Source organism: Morone saxatilis, unplaced genomic scaffold, assembly GCF_004916995.1.
Source record: "Morone saxatilis isolate NCDOM2014 unplaced genomic scaffold, NCSU_SB_2.0 Contig12, whole genome shotgun sequence".
Lineage (NCBI taxonomy): Eukaryota > Metazoa > Chordata > Actinopteri > Moronidae > Morone > Morone saxatilis.
Window position 1 is genome coordinate 1,867,946 of NW_023339674.1, and position 14,173 is coordinate 1,882,118.

Below are 14,173 nucleotides of genomic sequence, written 5' to 3' on the forward strand. Positions count from 1 at the left end.
CCAATTACAAGTTACAGTGATTTTTTTAGAAAAGTGTCCTTTAGTTGTCTTCAACTTATCAGTCGATTGTGTCTAGTACAGGATGGTTTAATTGTTTGCAGTCTTAACTGCCCAGAGCGAGTCCCACTCTGCCCCTGATCAGAAGACAACTGGAATCCTTCTACGTTGTATGAGTTTAGCTCCCGACGGTCAACACCAACTGACATAGACTGAAACAACTTGGTCAGATCAGTCATCACATCAACAACTCGTAACTATTATCAGCCCATCACTCAGAAGGTGTGTCAGCAGTCAGACAGGTTGTAAACGAACAGTATAGTCAGATCATCTAAACCACTTTAATGGAGGTCGAACTGAAGGTGAAATCCTAATCCCTCATTGCAAAGACAAACTGTGTGCATACATTAGGACTGCAGCTAACCATTATGTTCATTATCGATTAATCAATTGGTTGTTTGGTCCATAAAATGGTGAAAAATGGCAATCATTGTTGATGAAAACCCAAACTGACATTCTCAACAACCCCAAAGATATTCAGTTTACTGTCTTAGAGGATGAAAGAAACCGCTAAATATTGGACGTGTTTAAAAAAAAAAAAGACTGCTTGTAAATGGGGCCCTGCTTTTAACTAAAGTTTTACTTTTTTTACTTTAAGTTTGTCTTTTGTTTTTACTGTGCACTGGCAGCCAAACAACCTTCCCCACTGATGATTAGTAAAGTCTATCTATGAAAATAAGGTCCAACTGGTAATAAACTGGAAAGATCCCTCAAAGGAAGTAAAGCTCAAAAGGCAAAACCTCGTACGACACATGTACCACAAACACACACGCAATCCAGTTCTTATCAACTCTCCAACACACACACTCTCACACAAACACACACGATGAAGAATCACAGTTGACCTTTCTTTTTGTCTGTGCGAGTCTCCGCGGACAGATGATTTCTCTCCCTCCGTCTTCTCTCCGTCTCGTGCGCTTTTACTAAAAATTGAAATATTGATCTTAATTAGAGTTTGCCGAGCTCAGCAGCTCGCGTTGAGGGTTTTAGACAAGAGGCAGCAGACATCTGTCTAAGGCACTTACGTCTTCAGCGCAGGAGAGGAGCGACGTGGGTGAGGAGGAGGAGGAGGAAGGGGAAAAAAATCGTGTGGTGAGAAGAGAAGAGTGATGGCTCCCTGTCTCCTGCCTTTTCTGAGAAACATGTCGAGCTCTCCGTCTCCGGTCGCTGCTGTCAATACATCTGAGAGAAAATCGAGCCGAACACACACACACACACACACACACACACACTTCAAATATATCCATCCTCACAAAAAATATTCAACATCGTTTAACTGGCAGCATGTGACGATCTGTACATGAACTCAAGTTTTCCAAGTTCCAATCATCAACCGGCTGATCTCTCCTTCGCTTGAGGTCAGGTTCACAGTAATGCCGATACATTTAGAAACGCACACACAAGCATTTTTAATCTTCAAAATGAGCTCTTCTAAAAGCTAGTGAGACCGGATACTTCCTAAAGTCCCATACAGCAGTGGGAATAGGGAAAACTACGATTTTCTGGGCAAAAATGTGCGACTGTTCAGCTGAGTACTGACACTGTAGAGCCAACTTTATCACCTCTGTGATCTCATCCTGTATCACTACAGCTGATCCCACTAGCAAGGCGTAGCCACAGACGAACAGTATCATTAAAGGAAGAGTTGAACATTTTGGGAAATACATTTAGTACAGAGGACATGAGTAACCTAGCTTAGCATAGAGACTGGACAAGCAGGGGCAAACAGCTAGCCTGGCTGTCAAAGGTGAGGAAATAGACTCAAAAAAAGAAATAAAATAAAGCTCAAAAATGAACTCTACACAAACAGAAATGTAAATGTTTTAGGGGAGCTATGTGGTGGAACTATTTCTTGAGGTTGCCAGGTTTGGTGCCATCGTGGCCTCTACGGAGACTGTCTGTATCTGGCAACAATAGTAGATGAACTGTTAATGAGTTAGCTCAGCTGGTAGAGCATGTGCCCCACGTATCAAAGCTCAGTCCTGACCACAGCGGCCGGGGTTCAATTCAATTCCACCCCCCCTCCCTGTCATATCTTCATCTGTCGCTATAAAATAAAGGCATAAAAACACCCAAAAATATGAAAAGAAGTAGTCCCCGTTTTTTGAACGTCTGTACATAAACTTTATGTGCAGAAACACTGCGCTCCAGATGGTGGCCATTATGGAAAGTCTCCTGTTTGCCAACCAAAAGAGAAAGAAGAAAAAGAAGAAAGTTTTTACATTGTCTATGCCTTTCACAAAAAATATCACAAAAACAAATTCACACAAACAAACTGAACAATCCCTGATCAGAAGGAGGTAAACCATGTTTTTCTATGCATTAGTGTGAACATAAGGCTGAGAAATCAACATCATTAACAGATAACACACACAGGCACACACACTCAGTCTCTTTAATCTGCTGTCGGCCCCCTGTGTGTCACACTGCTTGTTTAACGCCTCAGTTAGAAAGCGTGGTAATGTTGTAAATATGAGGCTCTGCACTCACACAAACACACTCTCACTTACACACACACACTCTCACACACACAGTGTATTAGCAGAGGTCTGGACTCTGCAGAGCGGTGGATGAGTTTCTCGTCTCAGGATCCGGTGTCCCTCTCAGACACATATGAAGAAATGAAGAGAAATAAATAATAATAAAGACAAAAGGATGGAGGTAAGTCTGGTGAAGGTGGTGTTCTAAAGCCATGTTGTCTTTTAAAACACTGTCTTCATTGGCTTAAAGCAGTGTGCGATAGCAAATATTTTCCAATTGCTATATGCTAATTAGTTAGCTCCCACTAAGTCCACCCCCCCTACCCCAAGGAATTTTGTTTTGCAATAGTATGAAAAAAAAAAATTTCAAATGTACCCACACTGAAAACTTCAGTGTCAGGGAGGCAAATGATGTCAGACTGGATTTATTTTTCTAGGAGAGGAAGTTGTTTCTGATCTGATAGACAGAAACATGGCTCATCAACATCTAAGCCTATTTGAGAACCAATACTCGAATGTGCTGTTGTAATGTCAGCTACTGGTATCGTCTTCTAACTGCAGAATGACCAAATGACCATGTCTACTACAGATCATATCCTGTAGTTAAAAGCCCGTCAAACGATGAATTACTGAGGAGCACGTGGAATATTTTATTTCTTGTTAATGGAAGAAGAGAGAAGTATGTGCTTTTAAATGTACTGTACACTTTAACAATGTTAAAACTATAGTAGTTTTAATACAAAGCAAAAGAGAGACTAATTTCTGTGTGCATGCATTCTCTCAACACACACACACACACACACACACACACTTGCAGCACTGTGAGCATGAAGTCAGTCCACTCATGTGTCTTCTCTGCAGGCTTTAAAGTGAGGGGCACTGCTGCTTCTGTCACCACCTTCCCAGTGAAAACTCTCACAAACACGCTCGGGTCATGTGACAACACGGCCGCTCCCAAACAGAAACACACTCGCAGCCTATAAACACTCTCACGGCACTGACTTCACATGTCAAAAAGAGTCTGAGAAACGGCACAAAAGGTTCATATTTTATTTGTCCTTTTAAAATATACAAAGCCTGATGAGAAAATCTGTATTGCAAACACCCAAATTGATATGTAAACAGATTTATATAGAAAATTAAAACTTTCAGGCCCTGAGTGATAAAATGCAGAGGGAAGAGACACAGACACACCTGTCAGGACAAACCTGGAGCACAGAAATAACTGATAAGCGTTTTTTCCTTCCAGGGCTGCTGGTTTCTGTAGTCTCACAGCCGAGGCTTGATCTGCAGTTTTTTCTCTGCGGAAGAAAAACAGGGAATTTAAATGAAAAGATGAGTATTGGCAGAAATGAAATGACAAAAAGACAAAGGTGTCTGTGTGTGTGTGTGAGTGTTCGCTCATGTGTAACTGACTCAGAGCTACTGTGTGTTGTCCCGCTGAAATGCTGAGTGATGACATCTCAACTGATGAGTAAATGAGGAAGAGAACGGGACAACAGGGATGGATGAAGGTGTGTGTACAGGAAGTGTGTGTGTCTGTGTGTGTCTGTGTGTGTCTGTGTGTGTGAGGTCGCAGTCTGGCAGTGATACATTGCGTCTGAGCTAATTTATGCAAAGTGAAGAGGAGCTTGTTTGGCGGAGTTCCACCTTTAATGAGGCTCTGGGTGGTGCAGCGTCATTAGTAATACTTAAGAGCACAAACCGACTGGACGGAGCAGGCGGAGGGGGCGATGAAATGATTACTGGTTCACCTGTGTGTGTTTGTGAGTATGTCTCTAGAGAAGTGGATCTGGACCTCATTGGTGTCATTGATACACTTCAGGGCACGGACCCATGTTTGAGAAGATGTAGTCCAAGGATTCAGCCTGAGAAGGACTTTTGCCTTTATTTGTGCCTTTATTTAAGGAAAGATGGGAAATGGGGGGCGAGAAAGAGATCGAACCCAGGCCGTTGCGGTAAAGACTTTTTTTGGGGACCCCATTGAACTCCCTTCAAGGACGCCAGGTTGAGACCTGACCTAGAGTCTGTAGGGCTGCAACTAGCTTTTGTTTATTCGTTCACAAAATGTTAGAAAACAATAAAACAAGTTCCCGGAATTCAACATGACATCTTCAAATTACTACAAAGATATTCAATTTACAATGAAGACAATAACCGAAAAGCAGCAAATCCCCCACAGCTGGAACCAGACACTGTTTGGCATTTGTGCTTGACATGTGACTCAAATAACTGATCTGTTATTATCAGCATTGTTTAGTTTCCTGTTGATTGAGTCCATCGCAGAGCAAAGACACACGTGGCCAAAAGAATTCACAACTGACAAAATGGCAAGTTGGAGTTTCTAACTGTCCTGACATAAAGCACTGTTTACAATGTCCCACAATCCCAAGCTCCAGTGACAGGAGACACTTTCTAGACATAAAAAATGCAGTAGTCAGTTTGTGTCTGCAGTAAAGTTGTCTAAAAGGTAAGGTTTATATGAGCTTGGGTGCGATTAGTAATTCACACCAAATGCTGTTGATTTCAAATTGTATTCCTGGTTAACAACCACTCAAACTTCCTCTGGTTGTGTCAGCTCTTGGCTACATGCACTCATTTATTTACATACTTTGTATTTTTGCAAACAACTTCCAAGTTTAACACCTCACCAACAGTTTTAACATTTATCTCCTTTTTCAAGTGTATTGCAGTCCTAGAAAGTTAGTCTACAACTTTCCAAGGACCCGACAGACACTACTGCACCTAACTTTAGAGGATCTGGATGTGAGCAAATTGTCCTTCCATACTTACTGGGTTTTTATATATATATATATATATATATATATATATGTATGGTGTCCATATTTATATCGTTTGACTATGGAAATGTTACACATTACAGAAAAAGGAACCAAACTGGACTGAGAAGAAGAGACTTCTGTCAATAGAGGTGTCGACAAGGTCCAGAAGACTATCGAGACCTCAAGGATGTTCTGGCAAACTGTCAGATGACTCAAGAAGAAAAGGCAAGGCTTGGCTCAGGCTGTACAAGGGAAATTGATGAGCAGTGGAAAGAACACTTGGAGAAAGTCCTGAACCCAACCAACACATCCTGTTGTTGTCCAGCTCATTACTAGAGGAGTCATGGGAGTTTGCCCATCCAGTCTGGACTTGGAGAACTGAGCCTGAGTCTCATGGGGAGTCGTGTGAGGGGTACTGTGGGAGAGTGGTACATTACTACGAGCCATCCATTCCTTAGGTAACCAGAATGAGAGCTTGGGATTCTCGGCAGGGACTCAAACATGTTTTCAGTGTGCGCTTGGCTCCACCAGGGTTGTTTCCCGTCACTGATTCTGTTTCTGATTTTCATGGAGAGGATCTCAGGACGCAGCCGGTGGGACGAGAGTGTCCGGTTGGAGGACCACAGAATTACGTCCTTGCTCTTTGATGATGATGTGGTTATGTTGGCTTCATCCGACCGTGACATCCAGCACACGCAGGAGTGGTCGGGATGAGAGTCAGCACCTCCAAATCAATATTAGATTTTCTCTTTATAATTTATCTAGGAGCTGGTTAGGTTTGGGAAACCCCTGGATATGTTAAGTCAAGAATGAAATATAGGACATTATAGTATCATTTTACAAGTGGATTTAGTCTTAAAAACATCAGCTATGACTGGAACAACTCATTGGCAGAAATCGGCACAAAAGAAAATCGACCCAAATCTCAGAGTAATGACTAACTGCAGAGATCAAGCTGTCAAGATGAGTTTGATGATCCATGTTCAGCTTTTCCACTGAAGCAGATATAACAGATCTGTTGTCTCTCAGCAGTTGCAGTCTCTTGGGACCTTTTCATTTTGTTTGTCAATGAAAACCACCTCTGCCACCTCTTTAGCAAAGATAAAATGCAATCCTATTTTCATGAGCCCTGGAGAAAACCTGAGGACCAGACCTTATTTATTTAAGGACATTAAAGACAAAATTCTACAGATTTTAAAAGAACATTCAAGGAAAAGTGCTACCATATGATCATATTAGTCATTGAATCAGGTGAAAATATAGTAATTATTTTGTTTTAAAATCAGTCAAATGAGACAGAAAATTAGAACATTTTAGGTAATGCGCTGCTTGGTAAAACTGGAATGTTGCTTTGCAGTGTCAGCCAGCATGCATGTGTGTGTCCAGCAGGTGGATGGTCAAGCCGGGTGGGAGGAGGAGGAGGATGGGGGAGGAAGTTGGAGGGGGGAAGGCAGCCTCTCTCCTAATCCTCTATCTGTCAAGTCTGTCAACAGAGAGCTCAGCTGTGCCTCCGTCCAGCCCAAAACCTAAATATTATTACCTCTGTCCTCTGAGCATTATTAATCCTCCCCAGAGCATAATCACACTCACTCTACAGCCAAGCTCTGATCATCATTATCTGTCTGCGGCCCAGACCAACCACCACTCCCCCTTCTCATTCATTCTTGCATGATCCTGTGGCTTTCATGACAAACACGATCCTTCCACAAAACATCTCTGGACAGTCAGCACTTTAAGATACATAGATCGATCTTAAGATACATTCTATGTTTCACAACCTGAATGTCATTTTCCTTGTCTTTCCCAAATATTTTACTTGCCATATCCGGATATATGGAGTCAAGACAAGACAAGGGCAGAAATAATAAATAAAATGCTTATTTGGATGTGAAAGTGGAATTGAATGCTTTTCTAATGTCAGTAATAATCCCTGAAGGTCACAAAATAAGTGTGTGAACAACCATAGTAAGTACGTGGGTAAAAAGCCAGCAATTAGATGAGATAAAAAAGTTAGTTTTTTGTTTGTGAAAAAATAACTGAATGCTTCATGGACACTTTAACTGGTCAGTGGTCTCTTATGGTCGCAGGCTGTGGTCTTTTCATGTCATAGAGTTTTGTTTTGTGTAAACGCTGGGACACTCTGGGTGCTTTAGGTGTGTTGATAATATTTTTGTACCTTTAACCTGTGAGGTCTCAGTCTGCAGTGTGTCCGGTGCGTCTGCCTCCTCTGGGGAGCTGGAGAGGGAGATGAAGGATGGCAGCGCCAGAGGACCTTCGATGGGTGTCTGTGGAGCTGCTTGAGAGACCTGCGGGATGACAACAGACAGGCAGGGCCTAGAAGAGAAGAAAAATGTTAAAAGGTAAAAAAGGCTTTAGATGATGATTCTTGTTGGTTAGGAGTGAGCTCGGTACAATATGCTTCCCTGACCTCTTGGAGGGCTCCTTCGTTCGGGCTCTCTTGGCTGGGGTGGTGGAGGTGCTGCTGGTGCTTCGTTTGGCTCGTTGGCGGTGCTGCAGCTTACAGCGGACTCCTCGAGGGCAGGATCCCGTCTTAGAGAAGTCTGGACACACCAGAGTGTGTTTCTTCTTACACTGGTGGTTAGAGACAGGGAGATATAAACACAAACCCACATGCTTCACTTGTAACAGCTAACACAAAGAAAATCTGAAAAAACTGCTGATGCTGCTGATTCAGAAAAAGTCAAACTGAAAATAAACCCTTAAACTACAGCTTAAAAAAATAACCAAGTAGTTCACATAAGTGGTTGATGTATTACAGGTAGCTGATTCAACACCTCAAACACAGTAAATGAACTTCACACAAACTGTGGCTGCTATTCATAAACTAATCTAATTCAGAGATGCATGATCGGGTATGAGGGGAACTCCTGAGCAAAGGAAAACAAGGTTGAAATACATTTTTGTTTTCTGGCAGACAAATATATTTAGGAGTTTACTGAGTGCTATGAAGCCATTTTATAGGACCAGCTAACCAACAAACCAACTAAACAATATTTCCTCATGATCATAGTAGCCCTTTCCAAATGAACTAATTCAAAATTGGTTTCATGACAACACGAGTTTAGCATTTTTTAGGTCCACTAAAGTCACAGATCTAAACATTAAACCTTTAGGGGAAGCTTTAGAGTAGAAAATCTTATATTTTTCATTCCCTCTTGTGTGACAGTGTGTGAAATAAGCAAAAGGAGGACTTATCCTGATTAGGTACTTTATTTTGTTTTATTATTTCATCCATCCTCTTGTGAGTTAATACTTTTGTAGTTGTAAACAACCCCCAAATTTAATCAGACTGTCTAAACTGCTTATTTGGAAGTGAAAGTGGAAGTGAATGCCTTCATAATGTCAGTAATAATCCCTAATGCACAGAAAATGAGTGTGCAAACAACCACGAGTTAAAGTTGAAGTAAGACGTCTGCAAAAGGGAATAGATGTTTACAGCGGACAGGTGTTTACAGACAGAACGCACTTTATGGAAACTTTAACGTTCGATCACGTTTAGTCACACAAATGAAGTTGGTGAGTAAAATGTTATAATCAATAAGGAAAGGAAAGAGTCTCATTTCTTTAACATGCAAGTTGAGCAAGTGGGTTACAGTCAGCGTCATTCTGGGAAGCATTGTGCATGAGAAAGTGAGCTTTCACATGCATGTTTGCAACTAAGTGTGTATGACAGTGTAATACGGGTGTAAATTGGTAGCTTCATTCTCCACGAGATCCGATCCCTCCCACCTGTCAGAAAAGCTAATTATATTCACTCTGGGGTACAGGCTGCGAGGAGTGTGTGTCTGTGTGTGTATAGGGGTGAGGAGTGCGGGACCGGGAAGCAGATTGGTCCAGAAATAGAGTGTGTATCGGAGGGATGTGTGTGTGTGTGTGTGTGTGTGTGTGATTGTGTGGACGTGAGAGGGATGTTGAGATCAATTTTCCAGGACACTATGGTCAACTCTCTCTGGAGTACAGCAGACCTGACTTGGTGCCATCACACCCATGTTCCCGCACCCCTGGGTGCCAGGGCGGCCCAGGGTCAGCTTGCTGTCAAATGTTTCTCTAGATCATCTTATAGGGCTGCGGTTTCGACACCACATTTCGCTCAACAAATCAGGTCTGCTGCTGGTGTCAGTGATCATTCATCGTTTTATATTTGGTGTCTGACATCACTGCTGAGCCGGGTCACGGTCAGGTCTTGGTTGTGCTGAGAAATACACTAATATTTATCATTTATTGCCCTGATGTTGTGAATTGTAATGAATGATTTAAGGGCTGCAGCTTAAGATTTTTATTTTATGATCATGAATTTAATTATTCTCAGTTATTTTCTTTTCAATCTACGCTACAGTGATCCACAATTAATACAACTTCACATTTGGAGCCCTGACTGTGGTGCATCAAACTGAACCTTTCTTATCAACAAGTAAACTGCCTGACCGAATATAGGCATCTCTTGAGCTGCAAAAATTAGGCAATTAATCCATTATATGTCAACTATTTTACTAAACGCTTAATCGTTTTTTTGTTTCTAGTCAAGAAAAAATGTCTACATTTTCTGGTTTCAGTTTCTCAAATCTGAATATTATCTGGTTTCTCTGATCCTCTATGACAGTAACCTGAATATGTCACCCGGGGTTTTGTGAAACTGTGATCAACATTTTATAGCCCAACAACTAATCTATTAATCGAGAAAATGATAGACAGATTAATTGATAATAAAAAGAATCGTTAGTTGCAGCCCTAGACATTTCAAACACTCTCTGATTACATAACTGTGGCTGTTGACCTCAGCATTTTATCACAAAGGCAATCCAGAATCGTTACTCCATTTTCTATGGAAGGATTAACCCTCTATTTAGATTGCAAGTTAACGAGGTGTTCTTATTATGAACATTTAACACTGATACATTGATTTGACATAAAAAAATATTTTTTATGTTTAACAAAAACTTTGATTGCATCCTGTCAAAGATGGATGTGTAGTTGTGGTGACTTAAATAGTGAGCAGAATTCTTATGATAACCCTTATAGCCATAATCGTGCAGACCACATCCAGTGGTCCAATGTGATGTGTAACAAGTGCACAGTATTAATTGTAACTTTGCAAACCTAAACAGATATTTTTTATATATAATATATAGTAACATCAGGAGTGCTTATACCTCCAAACTTACAGCTAATGCACAAACCTAAAATGTTTAATGCGGCTGTGCCAAATTAAAAATGTGATATTTTCTAAAAATGTGCCAACTCTCCCAGATGTCCAGAGACAAGTGTGACGGGACAACAGGAGTTAACAAAGCTGAGGCACTTTCTGTGAAAGTGAAGGAGAAATTAACTGTAAAAGCTCAGTCCACTCCCCACAGCTCCATACATCCTCATTTTCATAAAAAGATAGAGACAGAAAGAAAGAGAGAGAGAGAGAGACAGCAAGCTGGGAAATGGGAGAAAAAAGCTAAAGTGGACAGAACATCTTTATCCCACACCAAGTTAACAATTTTCCACTTGATTTAAGGAATGCTGGGATGTCTCTGGGGCCTATTAGAGAGCTCTCTGCTGGGCCAAAACCAGGAGGAGTCAGCACATTTACCAAGAGACTGAGAGAATGAGCAAAAGAAGCAAGAAAGAAAGAGAGAGGGAGGGAGGGCAGGAGATGGAAAAGACAGTAAAATAAAAAAAAGGGACATCACACGCATTTACATCTTGGGCATTAAGCCAACGCTCTTGTCTAGAGCAACTTACAGTGAGTAGAACGGAACAATAAATGAGCTCAGGTTGTTCGGGTATTAACATAGAGAGGGTAATATTAAGAAAATGAAAGCTCAAGCTGTCACTAGATCTTAGGTCGCGTTCAGGCCGACAGTAGCACTGCATCAAAAGCAGCCTCCCCCATTCATTTCAATGAGTGCGTTAATGCAGTGGGGATGGGACTGAGTCCAGGAATTTTTGCTCAACTTTTGCTGCAATGCGAGGCAACATCATCAGGGAACGCGCAAAATGGACAATCAAATATGTGTTGACCTGACGATGGTCCCGATGGAGGGACGGTGAAGAACCACTGGGAGGAAACAGATCTCGCAACGTCACTTTCACCACTTCGAGCTCATCGCCGTGTCAGTGCTTGTAAGCTAGCAAGTATCATGCTCATCAGAAAACAAGTAAGCAACCTGTGACTTTCTCAAATGATTTATTTGACGTTGTAGCAAGCAGAGTGCGTTATTTCGATTTTCGGATCTGAATGTGGCCTAAAGTGTAACACACAGCGACAGCGCTGCAGAGAGACATCTGTAAAGACACCGGATGCGTCCTACAGGCAGGAAAAGTGGAACTGTAGCCAGACAAATGTCCTGGTTTTCTGAAGATGCCAATGATGGCAAAGAATAGGGGCCTATCCTGTAATGATGCAGGTCAAGATGCTGATATTTTTTTTAAAGAAATCTTCGGGTGTAAAACAGAAAAGTGCAAGTTAATCAGATGCATTTTCACTGAGGGCTAACTGACAGCCCTCAGCCTTCTGTTGAAAGCTGAACTTGAACACCTGACAAAGATTGGAGCCAACTCTGCCAGCAGGCACGTACTCTATGTTTTGCATATGCATAGCAGGAGTAACTCTCAGTAGTTACGTGCATGTGTGCATGTGCAGAGAGACAAACAATGAAAACTAGCCAAACATTTCCACAACACTGAAATAGTTTTTAACTTCTTTGTAATACGCTTGGAACACAAACGGAGAATATACTTAGACGGCATTGTAAAGTCCTGGTTTAAAGTGAGAAATAAATAGAAAGGGGCAAAATCTCACATTCATTAGGCTAAACAGCCGATCAGACAGCCCTCTGTCAATGTCTGCAGCTGAAATGGTTTCAACACGCTGAATCAGCCGAATGGACGTTGATAAGAGCCAATAAGAGATTACTATAGCCAAACCTGTCAACTGACAGTTGGCCACAGACGCTCAGTGACACCTGATGGCCGACTGCCGGCCTGACGTGTGAGGAACCTGGGAGAAAATGCAGAAAGTAATTAAAAACTGCTAAAAAATGATGCTGCGGAGAAAAGAAACGAGAGGGACAATTAGGGAGGCACAGACAGATCCTACGAGGTGGAGGGTGAGCGTGAGACAAAGCCAGGATGAGGCAGGATGGAGGCGAGGAGCAGACTTAACCCCTGAGCTGCTGGAGTGTCTGCCTGCCTGGCCCATAGTGCCATCCTCAGCAGTTTTCCCATCTATAATTACTGCCTGCTATCCATCATAGAGCCACCAGAGCCTCACAGCGCAGCGCTCCATAAACACACACGCACTCAGGCACAAACACACACAAACACATGCACACACACAGGGGGAAAATCACAGACCTAAGCACTTCAGCTAATAGAATAAATATTAATATCCCTTTTGTTTTCTATATCCTCATTTTACCATGCACTATTTAAATGAGGTCTGACAGTGTGAAAAAGCATCTGTTTCACACTCGACGCTCAAAAACAAGCAGGGGAGAGGAGGAGAGAGGGGGAGACGGGGGAGACAAAGGGAGGCAAAAACAAGAGGGGGGAGGAGAGGAGTGGAGTGGTGTGTTTGAGGTGGATGTGGGTACAGAGTGTGAGGGGGACTCGGGTGTCTCGAGTCATCTGTAGGTGGCTCTCTGTTACCCATCAGGCCCACAATGTGTCACTCAGACACTACAGTTATGCCATTATGGACCGCCACCCCCTGCAGCTGTTCCTGCCTGTGTGTCACTGTGTACATGTCTGTGTATGCGCAGGAGGGGATTGGTTACCAAACTACTTGTTTACCTAAGCCTCAGTTTAACTTCAGTGGAACTGTATACATGTTGTACAATATAATTATACTTTCAAATGGAGAACACAGCTTAGATAAAGAACTTTACAGTCCAGTAATGTCGTCAACGCAGCGCTGAATAAAGAATCTAGTGAGATCAAAACAACATGAAGTCCAAAAGACAGAACGGTCAAAACACTGACGTCTCTTGTTTCAGTTCTTCCAGTCAGACACAGTGATACTGGTTAAAGCTGTGTGGACAGTCTACAGGGTTCCCACTCTTTAAGAAGTCATTTTCCAGTGTTTTTTCTTTTTTTTTGACAATACAGGACAGGACTTGTTCACTACAGTGGTCAGTGTTTATGGGACGCTCAAAGCGCTTGGCTGCTTTCACCACAGCCGATTTCTCTGCTGTGGTCTATTCATCTTCTGACCTTTTAGCCTATTAAAAAAAAAGGTATAAAGTGTTCATTGCATATACAATAAACATTGCCATGCATGCATTTATCGTCCACAACAATAAACGTATATTTGATCTTTAATAGGCTGTATGTGTGTAGATTTGACCGTCTACATGCATGCGTTTAGACCTGATGCCAAAGGTTCACTGCAAGTCTCCTGTCTTACATGGTAACCAGAATGAAAAGGGAGCATTTTTCAGTTACGCTTTGCATCTGATAAACTTGTTTAAAGTGTCTGCGTAGCTTATCCTACCAACAGTCGAGTTCTAAAGACAGTTCTAAAAAAAAAACAGATTATTTCCAGGATATCTGGTCATTTTAATCAATTTCCAGGTGTTTCCATGACTGGAAAACTATTATCTTAATTTCCAGGTTTTCCATCTGAATGTGGTGTCACACATCACACCAGTATTCACAACCCTCATCTGACCCAGGCTGAACCCTGCTCAGATGCTGCCTGCCTTTGTTGAACAGGTGTCTATACTTGGGGTAGACTTCATCTGAAGAGTTTCATGCTTAAAGGCCTCCTCCACTCAAAAATCAGTGTTTCTTATTGTTCCTGCAGTGTCATGTTTGAATAATGTCTGTGCAGAGTTTGACACT

At 42.0% G+C, this 14,173-nt stretch overlaps 1 protein-coding gene across 1 annotated transcript in view; it reads right to left on the reverse strand.

The window, feature by feature from the left end:
- Nucleotides 1-3,573: 3,573 nt before the first annotated feature.
- Nucleotides 3,574-14,173, reverse strand: part of zc3h3 (zinc finger CCCH-type containing 3) — a 55,706-nt gene continuing 45,106 nt past the window's right edge. Inside the window, exons 9-11 of the mRNA XM_035653551.1 lie at nt 7,749-7,969; nt 7,497-7,654; nt 3,574-3,838 (exon numbers count right to left, since the gene is read on the reverse strand). Of these exons, the coding sequence (XP_035509444.1) occupies nt 3,807-3,838; nt 7,497-7,654; nt 7,749-7,969 (411 nt within the window). The 3' untranslated portion in view covers nt 3,574-3,806. The remainder of the gene's footprint in view (nt 3,839-7,496; nt 7,655-7,748; nt 7,970-14,173) is intronic.